At 38.4% G+C, this 24058-nt stretch overlaps 1 protein-coding gene across 1 annotated transcript; it reads right to left on the bottom strand.

Moving 5' to 3' along the window:
• Positions 1–2006: 2006 nt before the first annotated feature.
• FH (fumarate hydratase) lies at positions 2007–23020 on the bottom strand. The gene is made up of 10 exons (XM_053459046.1): positions 22902–23020; positions 20487–20621; positions 19152–19262; positions 14926–15102; positions 14001–14183; positions 10475–10640; positions 6166–6369; positions 4471–4598; positions 3653–3806; positions 2007–2261 (listed from the first exon to the last, which is right to left on the bottom strand). The coding sequence occupies exons 1-10, from the start codon at positions 23007–23009 to the stop codon at positions 2119–2121; spliced, it is 1509 nt and encodes a 502-aa protein (XP_053315021.1). The 5' UTR covers positions 23010–23020; the 3' UTR covers positions 2007–2118.
• Between the last annotated feature and the right edge of the window lie 1038 nt (positions 23021–24058).

Raw genomic sequence — 24058 nt, forward strand, 5'->3', positions numbered from 1 at the left:
GTGCTAATCTAACAGAATCTTAGCACAACCCCCCACAATCTTGGGGAGTAAACATAGAAAGTGACAGCAGATAAGCCATTCAGCCCATCTAGCCTGCCCAACCTCTGAATGCTTTCCTTAGTCCCTCACCTGATCCTACTTTACTTGGGGCATTTCGACACCTATTTAACCATTTTAGTGCCAGTCTGTCGTAAACATTGCAGTAAAATTTCATTTTTAACAAACCCATTCTATCTGAACACAGTATTTCAGTATTTTTTTTCCTGGATACATAAAATTACTGAAACAACTTGTGATTTGTATTTAATAACACCCTCGAAGTACAGGAACACCCCATATACACGGGTAGGGTATGTCTCTGGGTTCAAAATTGAAACATGCGCATTTCAGTTTTCAAACATGGAATTTTGACAGATCAGTTTGTTGGGTCCAGGTCTCATCTGATTTTAACCGCCTAAAACTTTATATTTCCTAATACTAGACAGCTCAGGGAATCTAGTTAGGGGCATATTGGCCTGTCCCATGCAGCCGATTCCACACCGGCACCTTACAAATTTAGTCTGATAAAAAAAGAAAACATCTTTTACATCCACTTTGCGGTTTCACCATGTTTATTTTTCTGTGAAAGAACAAAATAGGTCTTAATTTGTGTTCAGTCCCAGCCCCCCCCCCCGAAGACAGCAATACCCCACATGCATAGATAAGTCATGTTTCTCAGACGTTGTGGAGTCAAAACTGGAACGTGCACATTTAAATTTTTAAACTTTTTTTTATCAATTACTTGTAGGTGACAAGTGTAGGCCCCTGACATTGATCAGGGAGTTCGATCAATAATCAGCGACTTAAAATATCACTGACAAGTGATCAGTTAATAATTATGTATTTTTTATTATTATTATTAAGTTTTTTTCATAATTACCCTAGATGACCCCTCTCTCTTTGTAGGGCATGGTCATCCAGGGGCTGCTATAATGATCAGATCACTCCTGGCCAGGAGTGATCTGATCATCATCAGCCCACTTTGATTAATACTAACATTAACCCCTGCAATGCGAGTCACACAATTGCGGCATTGAAGGGGTTAACACTCCACGATTGCTCTTAATTGAGCAATCGGGAAGCAAGGGAGGGTTGGGGCTGGTCTCCACACTCATGTGGAGACCGAAGAACCCTTTCTCCCTGTCCCTGAAGCTGCCTCTGACAGCTGGGACACAATCGCCGGTACATTGGCGCTCTCATGGAGCGATCAGGCAGTGGGAGAATGTTGTGTCAGGTCCCTGTGGCAGCTGAAAACGATTTGGAGCCGACAAAATCGCTCCGTGGGAGTCATAGAAGGCTCGGGTGCAAGCTCGAGGTGGCTGTGCTGGTCTGCCCAGACACCTGGCCAGACAGCAGCAGCAGCAGAGCCCCCGTGATCACCACGATTGTGGCAACGCGGGGGCATTTTTTGGGGATGACGTACCTGGTACGTCCCAGTCTGCAGCTACCGTGTAACCATGGTGTATCAGGTATGTCCCGGTCTTGAAGGGGTTAAAGAGGATATACGATTTTACGCATATGTAAATCTTTACAAAAAGGTACTAAATTCATCTATGGCGAAAAGTATCTGATTGTGTGCCATTTTCTTTTAAAACAATTGTCTTTGTTATCAACTTGACAAAACACCTTTTCTCTATCATGCTGCTTGTGGTAAATAGAATCACACATCCAGACATTCTACACTATTTAGAAAGGGATGTAATTAGCATTGGCACAAAAAAACAAACAAAACAGCTCAGAGTGGAGTTGGCTTAGAGCTGGGAAGGTCATGCAAAATATGACAACTTGCAACTATGGCCACTTCCAGGTCAGTAGATAAAGTTTACTGGAGCATAAAAATAAATCCAGGTTTTGTGAATGTCAACATGACTGTATACAGCACTATAGGTCATGCTCAAGGAGAAAATATTTTTCCCATGGGACTGATGTACACATTTACAAACAGAGCTCTGAATAACAGCTAAAAATTGAGGCAGAGATCATTTTAATAGTTTTTGTAGATAACAGACCATCATTAATACCAATTGTTTGGTATCTTCTGTCAAGCATTGAAAGTCATTTTTACATGTTTTTTCACGTTTATTTGGGTCCGAGCATATCTTCTGGATTAACCCATTTATCAAACTGCTCCGATGTAACTAGCCCGAGTTTGATAGCTGTTTCTTTCAGCGTAGCACCTTCTTTATGTGCTGTTTTTGCAATTTTAGCTGCTTTATCATAACCTATAAAGAAAAGACACATATCGCTTTTAAAGTATGAGGGTTTTTTTTTTATTAAACTGCAGATATTATGGTTTAAGTTTTTTCTAAGGAGCTTTACATAAGGAATCACAATGTGATGGAACTGAAATCAGCAATGCCACCATTTATCCAACTGTACGGGAACAGGCACTGTATTATCCCAGTGAGCCCTATAAACAATGCATAATCCAAGTACTTTCATATGCATTATTGAATTTGGGGGGGAAAGTAGTTACCTTAACCCCTTCGTGACAATGCTTGATTTTAGTTTTTGTACCCTTCGTGACAATATTTTTTGTAAAGCACATGACGCCAGAGCAGCTCCCCGGAGCAGTCACAGCGCGTCCTGGGGTGGGTGTTTGGTGTGGCTGAACGCCTTGCTATCAAGGCATTTCAGTGACACCATTGTTCCCCAGCCCAAAAGCGATCGCCTCAGTGTATGGCGGATGTTGATGGATATTATATACATACACCTTAAATAAAACGAGACAAGGGGATTTATTCACTAAGTTAGGACTTGGCAGGATAGTTTGCATAGTTGTGCCGATGCAACAGAATTTACTATGGCAGATGGGCCTGGCCCAGTACATTTCTACTGCAAGGGCTGGGACGTACCTGCATAATGTATAAATTAATCCCAGAGGTTACTTCTTGAGAAACCTCACTGAAATGACTATACATTACCAAACCAGCTCCTTAAATTCATGTTTTACTGTTTGTTATCCTTTTTAAAAACAAATACTGGATTTTATTGTTGTAATATTAGCTTTATATAAAATAAGGAAGATGTAGGTTTGACTACAATGTAATGATTTATTTAAGCACACACAGCAAGTATATGAAAGAATGCACCAGATATTTTACATTTATACCAAAATAGATTTGTAGGATAAATTCCATTAACAGGATTGGTCATGGGACACATTGTTTTAGTGGTTACATCTACCTAAGTGCTGCAGTGCATGATTATTTCTGTTGCTGTGGTTTGGAGAAGTTTTAGCACTTGATGGATAAGAACAACTCTTTCTGGGTTGATTTTTTATCAGATGTTATTTCATAATTGGTAATCACGTAGTACCTATGAATGTTTTGGCTGGCATCTTGCAGTCATCATAACATACACCAAGTTTTAAAGGATCTTTTTGTATGCCCTAATCGCAGCCAAATGCTAGGCAAAACACACAAAGCAATATGATTACCAATAAATACATTTATTTTTTGCTTAATGTAGCATCTTTTGAGTATTTTTACTTGACTGATCAGATAGTAGTAAGTTTAAATACTACCCTTTCCTAGCTTTTATGCCGTGTGAGAGAATGTTGGTTAACTTTTGTTTTGGTATAATAAAAAAAATATGTACGGGATGCTCTTACCTATGTGAGGATTAAGTGCAGTTACAAGCATTAACGACTCATTCATTAATTTGTTGATCCTCTCTGTATTCGCCTGTATTCCCACCACACAGTTATCGGTAAATGAAACAGATGCATCTCCAAGCAACCTTATAGAATGTAAAACATTCCTTATCTGAAAAACATAAAACGTTAAAGGTTCACCATAGAGAATATATGGATAAAATGTGGTTTATAAAATGACATAGGCTTATGCCCTGACGAGCCAGGGGAAATAATACATTTCTGATCACCTGACATGCCTATATATTTTGGGAAATTGAGTCAAACACTAATCACAAGACCGTTATTTGTTTTATAACCACAAATTCCTGGCCATCTGTAATTTTCTTACTGTATCATCTACTTCTTGCTGTATGAACAAGGTAGCAGATTGACCTTGCTACCTGAAACAGAATTCCATACAGTTATCTACTACTTACTATATTTGTTAGCTACTGACATCACACTACTTTTTATCTATTGTCTACTCTTAAACATTTATACATATTCAACTAATAGCTCTAAATAACTAAAAAAAAAAAAAAAAAAAAGTCTCCATTTTACAGGCTACATGTTCAAAAGTGACAACAATCCAAGGACTGTCCACTATAGAGAATGACTACTAGAACCTAAGACCTTCTGCACTTTGTATTAGTTGGAAATTATACTAATTGCCAATTTACCTGTAGTTAAATAAAAACAATAATTTCCATTTCCAAGTTACCATCATATTCCACATATCACAACCTCGATCTACTATTTGTTCTAAATTTTAAAAAAATTTTACGTAAACTTACAATCAAAGGTTTGAAAACATTTAATTCAAAATGTCCATTGCTGCATCCAATGGTTACAGCAACATGATTTCCCATTACTTGAGCTGCCACCATTGTAATGGCTTCACACTGGGTAGGGTTCACTTTTCCTATAGTTGGAGAGGGGGTGAGGGAAAAAAAATAGTTAATATAAAATTGCTTTACTACATTCTGCTATATAGCTGTAACGAGGCGAGTCACATGAGCCCACTGTTAAAATGCGGCTGCTCATACATACTATGTAAGAAACAAGGCTCCAGGAAGGTTAAGGGAGAGGGAGTTAGCCATTATGCATGCATGTATATTACAGTGCATGACTGTGTGTGTTAATACAAGTAGGTGTATGCATGAGTGTCTAAATATGCATTTGAGTGTGTTAGTGTACAAACGATTGTAGCACGAGAGTGTGCGCATTCGAGGGAGGTTATGTAAAATGTGTGCCAGTGTATGTGGTGGCGGGGGTTTCACTTGGCTTTGCCTGCTTTCCTGCATACAACGTTTGTAGACGAGATGGGGAAAAGGGAAACTTGTTCTACTATACTAAAAACAGGTCATATCTGTATTGTACAATATATCTGCTTCTTTTGTCTTGCAAGCATTTTAGAGGGGCTTGAGGTTTTGGGTCAGCTGAACTAGAGTATATATTTTTGTTTCCTAGTTTTGGCACAGATGTTATGGAATTTCTTCACAATCCACTCCTCTATGAAGAGAGTGGTTCAACATACCAACACATCATTTATGGCGTGTCCAAGGGCTTATTTTGCAAGGAGCACTTAGAGATGCCACCAGACTGTTCTCCAATCTTTTGGACATGTGAGTCTAGTGCACATGTCAAACACATTTTCCCATCTTTGCTTTATGTAGTGTATTTAGACTTCTTACTAATTCTCTGAAATTATTAAAATTACAAATAGTCCATTGAAAATTGGTTCTGTATGATTTTATTTGGAAACACTAGAACTCAAAAGTGATAATGTAAGGCACTAGTGTCCAACTTCACTGGAATAGCTGGATTTTTCTGAACAAGCAGGGGAGCTGGACCTTCACATATTAAACACATCTACACATAAATTAAAATATCCTCTCTTCTATCATACCTCCACAACTCACACACACTTGTGTCGCCTGGTGTTTTTTGTCACGGCTGTTTGTGCACTGCAAGGTGGGGGTGGGAAGGAGGCAGAATCTCTGCAGAATCTCTTCATGCATTTATTTAAGAGGGACCACTCATCTGTCAAATACCAGGATGTTTGTAAGAATATAAGTATGTTGCTTGCATAATTATTCATATCCTGTGCTCTTCCCTAGTATACAAACTGAAAAAGTCACAATACGTACACAAAAACCTTAACACTGGTTCCACCTATGAAAGTAACTGACAAAGCTTTAGGATATAATCGCACTGTTGAAATATCATTGCCATTCTAAAGACAAAATGAAGATCCAAAGGGGTTCTAAGAAGTCTGAGACAAAAGGGATTAGCAGTAAAAATGTTTACCGTGTGCAAAGCAGGTACACACTTGCTCAAAACGATTTACAGCTGTTGCATTGAAAGGCAGCTCTACCAAATAATTATGCAAGCAAATTTTTAGTATGTCAAAATGTCACCACCTTGTGAATTTATATAAAATTATATAAAAGTCTGAAGTGATAACCGTAAAGGTCATGTTGTATTACCTGGCATAATGCTGCTTCCAGGTTCATTTTCTGGCAAGATGAGTTCTCCAAGACCAGACCGTGGTCCAGAAGCGAGAAAACGAATGTCATTTGCAATCTTCATTAAGCTACATGCAACAGTATTTAATGCACCACTCAATTCAACCAATGCATCGTGGGCAGCAAGAGATTCAAATTTGTTTGGTGCAGTGATAAATGGCAACCCTGTAACAAAAATATTAGGACATTAGTCCATTAAACATGACCATGAATTTTGGAGTCTGTGGAGTATGGTAAAATGCTTTACAGCACTAAAAAATGTTGTCATATTTTTAGACTGCTCTTTAGATCAAGAAAACCCCTAGTTTTAGGCCTCACAGTTCTTTGAAAAACTTTGAAGGCTGCTTGAATCATCACAACCATTTTCTCTCTCTAGTCTATGCATGGCTCAAAGGATGAATCAGATTTGTCACTTTCCACAACATTATACAGTCATAGCTAATATGTATTGTGACAGGCATGTTAAAATTTTGTCAAGATTTGGTATGGCTTGTGCCAGTGTTTCCTGCCGTTTTATTTTGTTGTTGGTCTGTTAAAGTTCTTTCGCATGTAGAAGGAGAAACCCACCACAGTCAAAATCTCGGTGTTCGATCAGAGATTAGAATACAAGTGCATTGACTTTACTGGGAGAATACATCACAGCACTTCTCTTCAATGTTAAACCATGCATGGGATACTAGAAACTCCACTTTTCTGTGTGTATTAGGATTGATACTTGTCTCCAACACAACAAAGGGCTGTTTTAACATTTCTCTTGGGCTTGTATTTAGCTCTAATTTTCTTCTTTCCCATTTACTGAACCCACACAAGTTATATCTTTTTTTTCCAGGAGAAGTGCTTTCCTTGTATGCCATTATTTTGATTGTATCATAATTTACTATAAAATAAATAAATGCATAAAATATGGTGCAAAAATAAGAAAAAAAATTGATTCTACCATTTGTCCTTAGAGTTTACAAACACCCAATCTTTTTATATTTTTTGCATGTTATAGTGTAATAATTACAAGTACCGTTTTACTATTTCAAAACCATTTTTTTCCCAAATCTGTTTATTCTGCCCCCATGTGCTATTTGGGACATCTTTGAAGCCGTCCAATGCAATTTACCCCATCAAACCATTTATTTTTGAAAACTAGACACCCCAGGGTATTTCAACTCTTTCCACGCACTAATTCTACCACCAGTAACGTTGTGGCAGTAATCCCCCCCCCCACACACATTTTACTTCAGGTGTGAATTTACAGCTCTTGGTATATATCACTGTCAAACACCCCAATATCTTGCAAGTATCAAAATCTCTTGCAGTGGTGGTTGTGACTGCTCTCCTGGGGTGGGTGTTCGGTGTTGATAGCGAGGCATTCAGCAAGGCATTTCAGCAACACCATTGAAGCTTTGGAGGCAATCAAACATTATAAAAACAGGTGTATGGCAGATGCTGACGCTCCGGGGAGGGGCTAGGCATGGCCCTTGATGCCGATTTCGGTGTTGCTGAATGCCTCGGCATAGAGGCATTACAGCCACGTTGTTTGGGTGAAGAAATTGATCATAAACACCTGGTTAAAGTCATGATGCCAGGCACATCAATTGTCGTCAAGGGGTTTTATATCTGTTGATACTTAAGACTCCATGTATCCTACCAAAATGTCTAGGTCCTTTGGCAGAAAAACAGCCCCAAAACATTAAAGAGCCACCACCATATTTAACGGATGGCATGAAGTACTTTTCCATATGGCTACCTCTGTGTGCGTCAGCCCCACCACTGGTATTTATTGCCAAAAAGCTCAATTTTTATTTCATCGGAGAATGGAACTCTATAAAATTTGACGTTCCAGTACTGTCTGGCAAAGATGGCCGAGTTTGTTTTTGGATAACAGCAGCAGCTTTTTTCCCCTTCCAAACAACTTGTGGTAATGTCGGATCGTAGTTTTGGAGACTTTTCTGACCCTAAGATGCAATTTCTGTAATTCTCTAGCTGTGATCCCTGGAGATTTTTTGGCCACCATCATCTTCACAGTGTGACAACATAGACACGTCTTCTTCCAGGTTGGGTCACAACATTTCCAGTTGACTGGAACATCTTATATATTTTCTCATTAATTCGCAATTATTTTTTTTGGATAAAACCATGTTGTGTTTTCAATTGTTTGATATCCACGATAGCAGCATATTTTTGTGTATTGCTTGAAGAAAAGATCAAAGTTAAACAAAAGCCTTCTTTGCTCATATTTCTCAAGGGTGACAATATATGCATACAACTGTACTTGCCCTTACATACACAAAGTGTGTAGATACACAGAAAAAGGTACATTACAGATGATCATCACACTGTGGTCCTTGGGGTGCAAAAGTACCTTTGGTCATGAAAACTAAAGTTCTCTAAATGGAATATAAAACATGGGTAAATACAAGAAAAATAAACTAAAAGCGTCATTTTATTAAAACTGAATAAGGAATGCAAGTAATAAATATTTCCACATCTAGGGCTGCAACTAACGATTATTTTAATAATCGATTAATCGGCCGATTATTTTTTCGATTAATCGATTAATCGGATAAAAAAAAACAATATGCAAATTTTTCGTTTATTTAAAAGAATTTAATGAACTGGATGTTAAAAAACAACTTAAAATTTACATTAACATTCTTATTTTGTTATGATGTAATAAAAAACAATATTTTCAAAGTACAAGAACCCAAACACAATATTTATGAAACAAAATAACCCCAAACATTCTGAAAAGAGGTGGACTATTACTGTTCAAGAAACTTTGCCCCAGCACTTTGCACTTTGCACCCAGCACTTTGCACCCAGCACTTTGCACCCAGCACTTTGCACCCAGCCCTGGCACTTTGCACCCAGCACTTTGCACCCAGCACTTTGCCCCAGCCCTGGCACTTTGCATCCAGCACTTTGCACCCAGCATTCAGCACTTTGCACCAGCACTTTGCACCCAGCCCTGGCACTTTGCACCCAGCACTTTGCACCCAGCCCTGGCACTTTGCACCCAGCACTGGCACTTTGCACCCAGCACTTTGCACTGTGCCCCTGCACCCAGTCTCTAACTCTGCCCTGCACCCAGCCCTGCCCCCACATTCTGCCCCGCCCCCACACTCACACTCTGCCCTGCACCCACTCTGCCCTGCACCCACACTCACACCCTGCCCTGCATCCCCACCCCCACTCTGCCCTGCACCCAGTCTCCCACTCTGCTCTGCACCCACACTCACACCCTGCATCCCCACCCCCACTCTGCCCTGCACCCAGTCTCCTGCCCTGCACCCCCCACCCCCACTCTGCCCTGCACCCCCACCCCCACTCTGCCCTGCACCCACACTCACGAACCGCTCTGTGCGAATGGAGCCACTCGCACAGAGCGAACCGCTCTGTGCGAATGGAGCCACTCGCACAGAGCGAACCGCTCTGTGCGAATGGAGCCACTCGCACAGAGCGAACCGCTCTGTGCGAATGGAGCCACTCGCACAGAGCGAACCGCTCTGTGCGAGTGGCTCCATTCGCACAGAGCGATTCGCTCTGTGCGAGTGGCTCTGTGCGATCCGTGCACATAGACATGAAGAATACTTACCTCCGGAACGCGTCACATCCGTCACGTAGCTAAAAGAAGGCGGAGACTGCAGAGCGTGTAGCAGAAGCGGGGAACGCTCGCGGAGGTAAGTAAAAGGAGCCGAGTGCTCCAACAACGAATTGATCACTCGATTAATCGATAACGGAAATCGTTATCGATGATTTCCGTTATCGATTATTATCGATTTTATCGATTCGTTGTTTCAGCTCTATCCACATCTAATAGGATTATATATATATTATATATATATATATATTATATATTATATATATATATATATATATTAAAGTCACAATGCAACCTGAACCACTATATAAGAAACTCTAGTCGATGTGAGTAAGCAAGCCAGTGAGCTCAGCTTGTAGAGAAATACTCAAGAGAACCAAAAATAAGGTTGGCTTGCTGTGCTCCACTCTTGACAAGCTGGGATAAGCCAGGCATTAGCCTTGAGTCAAGCTCAATCAGCTAGAGTGTCCACTTAACTAATTATTTTAACATTACTTTTTTCCCCAGGAGCAGCTTGCTTTTGTCTACAGAGATACAGTTAAACTGCTGAAGGAATAAAACAGTAATTATAATCAACATTTTAAGGCCTGTGTTCAACAATATTACAATTTTTGTTGCAAAAGAACATGAATGCAAATTTTACATGTCTTTAACAATAATAATAAAAAGAAAACTAACCTGTAAGATCAGCAATTTTCGCAGCAATTTTCTCAGCAAATCCAATCCTAGTATTTAATCCAGTTCCCACTGCTGTTCCACCTGCTGCTAGTTCATAGATTCTTGGCAATGCGGCTTGGATTCTCTGTATACCATATTTAACCTGCTGTACATAGGCACTGAACTCCTATTCAAACGAAATTGGATATTTAAAACAGCTATATTATAATGCTTAAATATTGATAGTCCTTCTTGGTTTATTAAATATGGCTAATAATATCCCAAGAAATTGTGAAGGAGCACAGACACAATGGAAAATTAGTTTGGGTGACCAATATTTGCAATTCAAGTATTGTTTTTTGTTCTAAACCCCAACAACTGCATTAACAATTACAATCCCACTTTTCTACTGGTGTTTAACGATAGAAACTGTTGCAAAAAGAAAAGAAAAAAAACTTAAAAAATTACAAAATTTATGCTGCCTACAATATTGTGTTGTGGTAGTTGCAGCATTTGGCACTTAGACATAATAGTATCTTGAATAGTATCCATAAAGCTAGGTTTCCACCAACAGGAAGTTCTAATAGTTGACAATATTTAAATCCAATCCCATAGATTAAGTGGCAAACTTCAAAAGAAACACAAAATACAACCACATGTTCTTGGCTGATATACACTATATGAACAAAAGAATGTGGACACCTAACTATCACACTTGCATGAGTTTGTTGGACATCCCATCCAAAACCATGGGCATTAATATGGAGTTGCCCACTCTTTGCAGCTATATCTCTGCTTTTCCATGAGATTTTGGAGTGTGTCTGTGGGAATTTGTGCCCATTCAGCCCAAAGATCATTTGTGAGGTCAGGTACTGATCTTGGGCAAAAAGGCCTGGCTCACCATCAGCATTCCAATTCATCCCAAAGGTGTTCAAGGTCAAAGCTCTGTGCTGGCTTACTCCTAGGCACTTCCACTTGACATAGCATAGCAGACCAGGGCAGAAATTTCATAAAATGACTTGTGGCATCCTTTGAGTGCCACATTTGAAGTCACAGATCTGTTCAGTATGTCCCATTCTACTGCCAATATTCATCTATGTAAATGGCATGCCTATATGCCTTTATCGGTTAGCAATGAGTGTGGCTGAAGTATCTACACTCAATTAGGAGCAGTGTCCATATAGTATAAAAAAAATATATATATATCATTTTTATAAGAAAAATTATGAAATGTGAATAAAATAAAACTGCTTTTAAACTGAATATGCTGTAAGACTAACAATTTGATTAAGCAATAGGCTAAAAAAAATAAATAAAAAAAAATATATAAATATGGTATGGGGCCCAGGACAAGGTCCACTTAGATGTGACAAAAGGGTAGCCACATAACATAAAAAGGTTGTGGGCAAGAATTAACCCCTTCGTGACAATGGCTAATTTTACTTTTTGTACCCTTTGTGATGATGACTGTTTACATTTCTGCGGTGCTCGTGTTTAGCTGTAATTTTCTTCTTTTCCGTTTACTGAACCCACACAAGTTATATATTGTTTTTTTCAGGACAAGGGCTTTCTTTAGATGTCATTATTTAGATTGTATCATATCATATCATTTACAATAAAAACAAATTAAAATATGGTGAAAAATTTAGAAAAGACTGACTTTTACTGGAAAAAAAGAAAAAAAAACTGCTAAATAGATTCTACTATCCGTCTCGAGTTTAGAGATACCCAATGTTTTTATGTTGTCTGGTTTTTTTTTCTGCATGTTATGGGGCAATAAGTACAAGAACCGTTTTGCTATTTCAAAACCATTTTTCCAAATCTGTTAATTCTTCCCCCATGTGGCAATTTGGGTATCTTTGAAGCCGGCCAATGCAATTGCCATCAAACCGTATGTTTTTGAAGACTAGACATCCCAGGGTATTTCAGATGCTAGTATTGTAACCCTCTCCATGCACTAATTCTAACACCAGTCTTTGTCAAACTTTGTGAAATGTATTCCCCACCCCCCACACACACACACATTTTACAGGTATATGTCATACAACACCCCAATATGTGTACAGTGAAATCATTGTACCACCCATGCATTGGTTTGCCTGGCTGTTTGGTGGCAAAAGGGCACATTTGGCCATCCACTGCCCATGCCCTTTATGGTACATCTCTGAGCTTGGCCAATTCAGTGTGCCCCTATAAAATCATATATTTTTGAAAACTAGACACCTTAGGGAAGGGGCATCCACAGTGCAGCCCGTGGGCCAAATGCGGCCCACCGGACTTCGAGGTGCAGCCCGTGTGAGCTGGATTGAACCCCCCACAAGGGAGGGGGTTGGCTGTGGCATCATATACATCACTACACAAGGGTGTTGGGTCATCAATGCACAAAGGGGGGCAATACACAAGGTTGTGTGGGCGGCATTAATCAATAGTAAAGGGAGTCTGGCTGGGGCATCAATACACAAGGGGGCAAAAATAGAAAAGAGGCAGTTAATGACAAAGCAGTGTAGAAAATAAATTTTTAATGCTTTAGTGTGGCAGAGCCTGTCCTTGTGTGTGTGTTTTTGTGTGTTGGTATGGCAGAGCCTGTCCTGGTGTGTGTGCCTGGGTGTCGGTGTGGCAGAACCTGTCCTTACCCCCATCATAGCATATATTTTTGAAAACTAGACACTGCAGTGTATTTCAAATGCTGGTATATATATATATATATATATATATATATAAATATATATATATATACACATACATACATACACACATATATACATATATACACACACACACACACACACACATTACATACATATAAACACATACATATATACATACATAGTATTTTTTGGTGTGTGTGTGTCCCATTCTAATTTACGTATGAATTCACAGCTCCTGGTGTATGTCACTGCCAAACAACCCAATATGTGCTCAGAAACATCTGCTTAGTACAGTGATACCACCCATGCATGGGTTTGTTTGTTTTTTTAAATGCCAGTATTTTAACTCTTTCCATGCAATGATATTTGTGACGATATAGCGCTAATTTTAGGACTTACTCATAAAACAACCTTTTGTTTTTAAATTGTATATTTTTATCAATCACATTGTGATTAGTAAACTGAACTCCATTGACTTGCATAGTTGAATACAGTACATGTAGGAGGGTCTGAGAAATATCTTGAGAAAGCTTTTAAACAGGTGGCTTCAGATTGCTGAATGTCTCAACATTAAAGCATTACAGCAACATGGTTTGGCAGAAGAATTGTAGATTGCTTTCTATACCCGTTTAGACGTGCTAAGCACATCAACTATGGTCAACTGGATGTTTTTCCCCTGACATGTCAACAGGTTAAATTGTTGTTGCAAAGAAACATTGGTGTAATGTAATACACAAAGGGATCAGATTCATCTGATTTATTGCGTACCAATACATATTTTATGGACCATTGCATTACAGGGTAATACTATCAAGACGTCAAACACCAATGGTTCCCTTTTAACACTTTTCCAGCAAATAAGTCATTTTTTAGCAAGGGAGGTAAATACACAAACATACCTGTCCGAGACTAAGTGGCACAGCATCCTGTGTGTGTGTACGGCCAATTTTAATAATGCGGTCAAACTCCTTGGATTTGGAGAGCAAGGCATCATAAAGTTTCTGTAAACCTGGCAAAAGCACTTCATGTACCTCTTTTGCAGCAGCAATGTGCATTGCTGTAGGGAAAGTATCATTTGAGCTCTGTGGTAGAAGAAAATAACCAGTTTTAAATTTCATATGAACACAGATACACGTGTGGCTAGTTTATCTGGCATTATTAGGTTTTAAAATTCAGCTGTTATTTTACAGAAGACAAGGTCTCACGCCATACAGGGTAAACTTTCAAATACACTACAGATATGTGGTGCACAAAAAGCAAAAGTGCACAGTCCTCTCTTTTGCCTCCTACTGTTTACTAAGTTTATATGTGTATGGCATCTACCAGTCCTGACCAGGCTCAGTTTATTAAAACTGTAATAAGATGCAGATTAATCCCCTTATGCTATCTGAGCAAAAATATGCACTTTTGATAGTAACTGAGGGATTTACCGTATTGGCCCGATTATAGGCTGCGCCCCCCCTCACTTTAAGTCTTTACAGTGGGGATGCGGCCTATAATCTGTGTTTAGCGCAGGTATGCGCAATTTGTATTGCCCGACGCCCGGGACATGCAGTCACTCTGCCTCCCAGATAAGCCTTATACCCCCACTATGCCACTCTGCCCCCCCAGATAAGCCTTATACCCCCACTATGCCACTGTCCCCCCAATATGCCACTCTGCCCCCCAGACTTGTCCCCATGCTCCAGACTCCCTGGTGTCTAGTGGGGACAGCGGGTGGACGTGAAGTTACCACCACACATATATCACATAAATGCACCATGTAGCAGCATATTATAGGTCACGCTTAAAACAAACAAAAAAAAACTGTCAAACTGACTTTACCTGGCTTTTATTAACATGATCATTAGGGTGAACTGGATCTTTGCTTCCCAGTTTTCCACCCATCATCTCAATAGCTCTATTGCTAATTACTTCATTTACATTCATGTTTGTCTGCGTTCCAGAACCGGTTTGCCACACAACCAGTGGAAAGTGATCATCCAGTTTGCCAGAGGATACCTATGAAAGCAAAATAGAAACCATCATATTTAATTGCTTGTCTTAGGTTTAAGGGATAATGAAACCCAACATTACAAGAGCTTCACACAAAAAAGATCATGCACAGACACAAGCGACATCACACTTAGGAGAGACCGATTGGTGGTGCGACAAAACTTTTGGATTCAGATCTGCGCATATAAATGTGCTTCTTGTTATATAGAAAAGAGGGCTACAAAACTATTAAAAGGGGAAAACGATAATTTGAGCACCCAGATAAACTGGGTTTATTCATTCATGAAAGGACTAACCTACTACTCTTTACCATGAACAATCGTAAAGGTTCATAAAAGCAATTTCAAGGGATATCTTAATCAAGGCAGAGACTGCATAAGGCAACCTACGACCCATGTAGCAACTCAATCTTAAAGAGAGGGTATCCTTTTATTTTCGGCTGTTGCGTCTCTGGAATTCAATACTTCTTGCTTCTATGGATGGACGCTACATATAGTGTGGATGAATAGATTTGATTCCATCTTGCTTTAGGAGTACATTAAAAATTACCAGATTCACTGGTCTAGTAGTCATATGGGATTCCTCCCATTTGGACAACTGGCTTTATTTTGAAGAGTCAATTTGTTGGCCCTAGTATGATTAAGTGTAATTAGGAATATCTTGGATAGAATTACTTTGGCAGTGTCAGGTTTTTTCGGGAGGTTAATTTTTATAATTAAGAATGTGTAAAGTCAGTCTACCACATTATGATCCTGCTATAAATACATCAGAGAAACCTTTCCAAAGAGTATTTGTGCAGCCTGAAACTAATCTTTAAAAAGATACTTTACATTTGCACTGTGATGGACTGCTTTAAGGACAAATTACAATATCAACACTATTCTTAAATAAGAAACAAAAACGGTCTGCGCTTCTTACCCTAATAAAGTTGGCAACAAATATATAAACATATAAGTATAAACTGCTTTGTGTGCCCACTATGTAGGAGGTGAGAGAAGGTTCTCACCCTATTGAGAGTGTGCCTTGACGTGGCGGGTGAGCTTAACCCCTTCGCGACCTTTGCCGGTTCAGGATCGTCATAACAAGAAGGTCACTAAATGACCTTTGACGGTCCTGAACCGTCAAAAAATTAAATAAGCTTAGAAAGTGATCAAGGATCACTTTCTTCGCTTAAACGGCCTTGCCTTGCTGCAATGCCTCGATGTCGAGGCATTCAGCAAGGCCGAGATCGGCATCGGGGGCCATGTCTGGCCCCTCCCCGGGGCGTCAACAGCCGCCATACATTGTATGGCGGCGGACGCCCGTTTTAAAAGCGTTAAATGGTGTCGCTGGAATGCCTCGATCAGGAGGCATCCAGCGACACCAAACACTTACCTCTAGGTGGGCTGTGACCGCTCCGGAGAGCGGTCACAGCCGCCGCTGCCGGTGATCTTCGCCATCAAGCAAGATGGCGGCGGCCCGGGAAATAAAACAATAGAGACGAAAAAGTTCGCTAGAGGGTCTCCAGACCCTCTAGAGAACTGGCTCCACTTGCTGGTTGAATACAGGTACTGCATTCAACCATGCAAGTCAATGGAGCCCAGCTTTCTAATCACTATGTGATTAGTAAAATATTCAAAAAAAAAAATAAAAAATGGAAAAAAAAAATAAAAAAAAATTTGCTAACATTTAAAAATAATTATGCAGTGATGTCACTAGATGAACCATCCAGTACCAGCAAAATGTGTAAAAAAAATATAAAAAAAGTATTAAAAAAATAAAATTAAAAAATAAAGTTTATTATTTTGAGCAAGTGCTAAAATTTCTCAAAAATCTCAACAAAGAGTTAAAATAAAAGCACTTCAAATACCCAAGGGGTGTCTAATATATAAAAAAAAATGGCTGATGGGGTAAATTGGAGTGGCCTAGCTCAAAGATAGGGCATAGGTACAGACTGACCAAAATGGAGAAAAAAAGCGCACTTCCCAAATGTGGCATTTTAAATCTCAAACAACCCGACAAACCCATGCATGTCGGGTATCACTGCACTCAGGAGATGTTCCTGAACACACATTGGGGGGGTGTTTGACAGTGGCATATACCAGAACCTGTATATCTATAACTAAAGTACAATTTGTGCGAAAAAAAAATAAAAAAAATTACTATTACAAAGTTTGACAAAGTGTAGTTCTATAATTGGTGCATGGAAAGGGTTAAAATAACAGCATTTGGAATACCCTGGGGTGTCTAGTTTTCAAAAATATATGGTTTGAACGGGTTAAATTGAGTTAACCGGCTTCAAAGATATTCCAAAGAGGAGAAGGAGGCACAATGACCAAATGACCACCTGAATTACGCATGCCCCAAAAGTAGCCTTTTACCAGCCAAACAATCTGACAAACCCATGCATGTGGGGTATCGCTGTACTCAGGAGATGTTGCTGAACACATATTGGGGTGTTGTTTGACAGTGACATATACCAGAACCTGTATATCTATAACTAAAATACAATTTGTGTGGAAAAAAAAATAAAAAAATTTACTATTACAAAGTTTGACAAAGTGTAGTTGTATAATTGGTGCATGGAAAGGGTTAAAATAACAGCATTTGGAATACCCTGGGGTGTCTAGTTTTCAAAAATATATGGTTTGAGGGGGTTAAATTGAGTTAACCGGCTTCAAAGATGTTCCAAAGAGGAGATGGAGGCAGACTGAGCAGATTTGTTAAAAAAGATTTGGAAATCATAAAACGCTGCTTGTACTTATTGCCCTATAGCGTACAAAAAACAGCAAAAAAACATAAAAACATTGGGTATTTCTAAACTCAGGACAAGTAGTAGAATCTATTTAGCTAGTTTTTTTACTTGCTTTTTTAGGTGAGTAAAAGATTTTTCAAATAAAAGTCATAAAATGTGTTTTTTTTCAATTTTTCACCATGTTTTTTTTATTTTTTTTATAGTAAATAAGATGATACGATCAAAATAATGGTATCCGAAGAAAGCCCATCTTGTCCTGAAAAAAACAATATATAACTTATGTGGGTACACTAAATGGGTGAGGAGAAAATTACAGCTGAACACAAGCACCACAAAAGTGTCAAAACAGCCTCGGTCCCACAGGGTACAAAACGAAAAATGAGCCCGGTCCTTAAGGGGTTAATTATGCTTTGGCCAATTCATATAACCAAAACCTCTCATTTATATTATGTTTATATATTTGTTGCCAACTTTATTAGGGTAAGAAGCGCAGACAGTTTTTGTTTCTTGTATACATTGTACAGCCAATACACTGTTTCTTGCAGCATGCTTACACCTGTTTGGTAGGCCTCGTATTACACATTTGTATTATTTGAGCCTGAGACTAGCTTAGCGCACCGACACTTTTTCTTTTCACTATTCTTAAATAGCTTCTTATTGTCTATAAACATGCAGGATTGAAATAACAACTGAATGAAAGGGAATGTGTCATATACATGTGTATAAAATAAAAGTGCATTAAAGGAATGTCTTGAAAATGTGTGCTTTAAGGGTGAACAGACCTGCATGGTCACAAATGCAATTTCATTCCGATGACTGAAATCCATTCGGGAAACTGTAAAGATCAGTATGTTGTTTGACACACTAAGGGATACTAAAACATGAATGCCAATGAATCTTTCTTGTTTCTAAATTGCTAGTGTGTCATGCACATTATTACAATTATCATACTATTTCAGATCTAATTTTCATCATGTTTTCAAATAATTGCATTTTTATTCGATTTTTGCGTGGTTTATAGTTTAGTCCTTTCATTGCCTACAAGCAGTCTCTCACCACCTGTCTCATTGTCCCCTAACTTCCTAATTAATTGTAAGAGTGCAGGATCAGGGTCCTCTCTTCTTCTGTACCAGTATTTCTTAATGTGCGTTAATCTTATTGTCAATTACCAATTTTAACCTTAACCATAATTTTCCACTCTCCCATTATTGTGTGCTACAGAATCCACCACTATCTATATCTATCTATCTATCTATCTATCTATCTATATATATATATATATATATATATATATATATATATATCTGTAGCCATTCCCTACCTCGTCAGCAGCTTTGATTATAAAATCAGCAATTTTCGGATCAAGGCCATAATCCTGATTGACTTCAGCAGCAGCTCTTTTCAAGATTCCAAAAGCATGTATCACTGGAATCTAAATAATAATTCAGAAAGACAAAAGGGAATATCAGCAATTTTATTGATATTCAAAAGGACATATTCTACCACATTCAGAAACAAAAAGAACAGTATGGCAGTGGTATAAGCACCTTAAAAGAGTCTGTACAATATTTTGTAATAAAAAAAAATACTTCCTGACTTTCAATGGCAGCATGACCACCTGAGTAGTTGACCAGACAGAAAAAAATACTATTAGTTGATAAGCGTAACCTCCATTTAGTGTCCCCAGTATATATTTTTTTTTTAAGTGACCTCTCAGCTATATTTTTGATATAGCATTTCAGAGTTCAGCCCCTCTCCTGAGGGTTCAATATGCAATCCCTAGGTTACTCCCTGAACCATCCCCCATGCTTCTATATCACAGTTATGTGCAAACAAATTAGGGAACTAGATTTGTATTTCTCTTCCTGCTGCTGCAATTTAGTTTCTCCTACTCTTCCATACTTACTCAGGAAAGGATGCCCAGTTGCTTCCATAGCAACTACCGAAGGAGCCTGGGATCTTTTAAATTGTTTTTTTTTCTGCATTTGTTATGTCCAGATTGCTCCACTTGTGATGCATGGAGCAGACATACTGACATAAATGCAACAGATTAAGCAGGCAGCTTCCCTAGGGGAGGTCTCCCATTACAAGGGAGGCACAGAACTTCAGATGTCCTCCTAGTATACTACCCAGAGGATAAGCATGCTATTTCTAGCAATGGTGAGGAAGGTGGAATCCCTAGAAACCAACTGACAGATCCTTCTCTGATTTAGCCAAGAGAAAGGATACTTTACTTTTATACCCTACAATTAAGGAGTCTACACACTAACTTTCCAGGCAGGCTGTGGAGGGTTTTCCTCTCCCAAGAGAAGAAGCTTTAGAGGTCTTTTCAGGGGCAGGTCTTCTTCCGTGACAGAAGAGAATGTTCAGGGAAAATCTTATTCCTATTGGGGCTGTAGCAAACAATTATGAAGTAGGCCCCACCACAGTCTGTGAAGGTAGGAAACTTCGGGGACATCTGCGTCAATGCAGTCAAGCACTCCTAGGTTTTGCTTTTTCTTTTGTTTATATTTGATACAGCTCTGCTAATACCTGTTCTGTTAAACAAGTTACGTTTTACATTTGGTTTTAGGCCTCTCTTTAGGAGTACAAGATCCTTTAACAAGCCATATGTGTCACAATAAATACCAACAGTCAACAGTTAGAAAGTACTTACAGGCATTCTTTCAGTCCCACCTCCTATCTTGAAGTTCATTGTGGACCGCACTGTCTGTGCCCCATAATATTTTTCGTTTGGAACCTCAAGGTCACCAAAAGTGTCTGATTCAATTCTAAAGGAACTGGTGCTTGCCTGAAGGGCCAAAGAAAAAAAATTAAACATTAAAAAAAATCCCAAACTTTAAATATTCAACATCCAAGATTAGAAATAATTAACTACACATGTTGCAAGCACATTATCTAATGCTGGGGTTGGCTGGCGGTGTATTTTCAATGGGAAAATAATATTAAAGGGGACACTCAGCAATCATATGTTTTACAGTGCACATGATGGCTGACATCATTCCCTCAAGATTGTAAACTTGCGAGCAGGGCCCTCTCCACCTAATGTATCGGTTTGTCTTAGTCTGTCAATTATAGTCTTGTCATATCCCTTCAATATATGTATTATTTGAAGAGCTGCATAAATTGTTGGCACTATATAAATAAAAGATAATAATAAAAGTAATTAAGCCAAAGTCACATGTAGCATACATTCACCAAATAAACTGTGGTAGGAGACATTTTCCCCTAAAGCTAATGGTAGAAACCACTAGTGTTATCTAGGCAGATTTGATGGCTAGTAATGTTAAAATTTGACCATTGCAACAACATAAGCACTAGTTCTGTAAACAAAAACAAGGACTCGCATAGAAAAACTAACCAAAGCCATAGTTCACGGACAGGACAAACAAAACTAGCTGGCTTGATTGTGTAGTGTTACAAAAGGTATACGCAAAGGAAGAAGCCCAAACTTTGTCCTACCTTCATCTGTAAACACCTGTCACTGATCAAAGTGCTGTCACGTCAATGTTTCTAGTTTTGTGTTTTGATGCAGTATTTGCGCTTTAAAATTATTACCCAATGTTTAATTTAAGCAAGGTGGAATTTTATGAATTGTTAGTATAGAATTTACATATGTAGCATGAAAATGCATTTTATACCACTCCATTCAAATTCTCACAATGACCTAAGTAATGGCCACCTTAACGTGTTAGCTCATTTCTAAATAGGGATTTTTTTAAAGTTTAATATAACTTCCAACCTGATAAAGCGAGGTTGACACTCTCATAGGTTTCACCCTAAAATTAAATTGTAGTCTAAAACAAAAAACTTAATGTATTACCATTTTTGTCTTTGAACATAAGTAGATACAAAATGAAGACACCTATACACATACCCAACGAAAACAAATTACACTTTTTTTTTTTTTTATTATAAGCTATCCCAACCCATGAATAGCCGAGTCCAAATGAATAAACTTATAGACAGACAAACTTGTAGACCAACTGGTATACAATACTTTACAAAATATGTTTACTTTAAAAAAAAAAAAAGTTAACTGGTCATGTGTCAATATATTAGAAATCAGCTGATGTACCCTCTTTAAGTATGCTAGAAGAAAGGAAATTTGCACCATGGCCGTCGTAACTTAAAGAATATATAATATATATTATATATATATATATATATATATATGACATTAGATGCAATTGGATAATTCAGCACCACCAACGAATGCCTATTAACCCACTTGCAACTGACCTACCAGGTAAATCATGAGCACAATTTTATATGCAATTTCTGTTATAATGTATATTAGTAGTGTGGTGGGTGTTGGTTAGTGTGGAATTAGATAGGTAGGGTATTAAAAAAAAACATTTAAAAATGAAAAAGTAAAAATGTGTTTGTAAATCCCATTTTTAAATTTGTTTTCAGAAAGTTTTTTTTATTATTATTTGTCCAAAAAACAAAACAAAAAAAACCACTCATAAATACATAAAGCTTTTACTTTTTGTTTGTTAAGTAGAAAAACAGATATGTAATTGGTATTACGTATGCAGTCAGAGAATAGCATAGTAAATAATTAAAAAGAATTCCGATGGTTTGTGGAGATTTTTTTTTTTTTTTAATAATTTGTGCACTGAAGTTTTTGTTGAGTTATGGCTCCAAAATACACAAAAGGGTTAATATTCGGTTTAATGTTATTTATTTGGTCTCAAACATATAAACATAACAGCATGCATGTTTCTCGGTATTTCTTTTGGAGTCAAATCTAAAACAGACAATGATATGCCTTAGAAACACATAAAAAATGCGTAACTCGGTCCCCTGGTTGAAGTTTGCTGTCACGCAGGACCTGTCAGGAATTCCGTCTCTGGAAACACAATTCTAAACCAATGGTAAATATCACAGAGCAAGAGGTCATTGACGAGGCATGCTGGTTGCTTTAAATGTCGCAACATACGAAAATGTTAATTTTTGTTTAATTTACTGTCGTAACAAAAGCTCTTCTTCTACTACCAGGGCACCAAAGGTGACCTTCAACAACATACACACTTAACTTTCACGTCTTCACACGCATTGCACTCACCATTTTGGACAGTTTTACCGAAAATGTCCGCCCAACCCCTGCCGACAAAAGGCTCCTACTGGAGGGGCTAGAAATTAGAGACTGGATGGAAATTAAAGTGCGATACATGGCGGAAAAGAGAGAGGACAGCAAAGCCTGAAAAGAGGAAATAACGAAATAAAAACCCCGCCTAGAAAAGCCTACAGCCAATCAGGGCACTGAAGGACGGCTGTAAGCGAGAGCCTGTCATACATGCGCTACTGGCGAGTGCTACGTTGGTGAGGTGTGTGGAGTTATAGCTTATATCCAGCTATCAAAAAGCAATAAAAGAAAACGTGGAACTGGATGTTTAGGCACACGTGCAATATGAAGTAACATGGATAATGCTAATAACGCGTTCTACAAAATAATAAAGGAAAGACAAAAGGTTGTGTGGAGAGAGCAAAGTATATTAAGAAAGTAAATAATGTCTTCAAAACTGCAGTTATGTTTTAGAGTTAAAGGGACGCTGCAGCAATTATATGCTCTTTAATGCATATGCTTAATTAGTGTCCTTGTTCGTTAACTATTCTCTTTCTACTCCTTTTAGATGGGTGGATGACTTATGCAGAATACCCCCATATGCTTTACTGCTTTCTGTGTGCGAAAAGAAGACCACAGAGGGTCTTATTTTTCTTTTCTCGAGAATGCTCATTAAAGTACTAAGTTGTTTAACGCCGTAAGGACCAGTATATAGTGCTGGGAGTTATGCTGTACTGTACAGCATAACTTCAACTACCATATACTGAGCCATACATTCGTACAATGTTTGGAAAAAAACGCAAGCAACCACTACAAATCGTGGCAAAGGCTTTTGGTAAAATTGTGCACAGAAAGGGTTAAAATATCATTATTTGAAGTACCCTGGGGTGTCTAGTTTTTAAACACATATGGTTTGATGGGGGGTAAAATGAACTGACCAGCTTCAAAATTTCCCAAATAGAATGTAAAAATTCCATGTTGAAAAACTGAATTATGCATGTCTCAAATGTGGCCTTCTAGCCCCAAATAACCTGACATGAGTGGTATCACTGTACTAAGGAGGTGTTGCTGAACACGCATCGAGGTGTTTGACAGAGACATAAACCAGGAGCTGTAAATTCATACCTAATTAAAATGTGTGTGAAAAAAAAATGCAA

This window comes from Spea bombifrons, chromosome 3 (assembly GCF_027358695.1).
Source record: "Spea bombifrons isolate aSpeBom1 chromosome 3, aSpeBom1.2.pri, whole genome shotgun sequence".
NCBI classification, from domain to species: Eukaryota; Metazoa; Chordata; class Amphibia; order Anura; family Pelobatidae; genus Spea; species Spea bombifrons.

What these genes read in the sequence shown, in the direction of transcription:
- FH (XM_053459046.1), bottom strand. Translation starts at nt 23,009, where the DNA reads ATGTATCGCACTTTAATTTCCATCCAGTCTCTAATTTCTAGCCCCTCC. An exon ending in ATCATGTTAATAAAAGCCAG is followed by an intron (nt 14,184 to 14,925) that starts GTAAAGTCAGTT and finishes CTTCTACCACAG; the next exon opens with AGCTCAAATGATACTTTCCC. An exon ending in TGCACTTAATCCTCACATAG is followed by an intron (nt 2,262 to 3,652) that starts GTAAGAGCATCC and finishes TTTTCTTTATAG; the next exon opens with GTTATGATAAAGCAGCTAAA.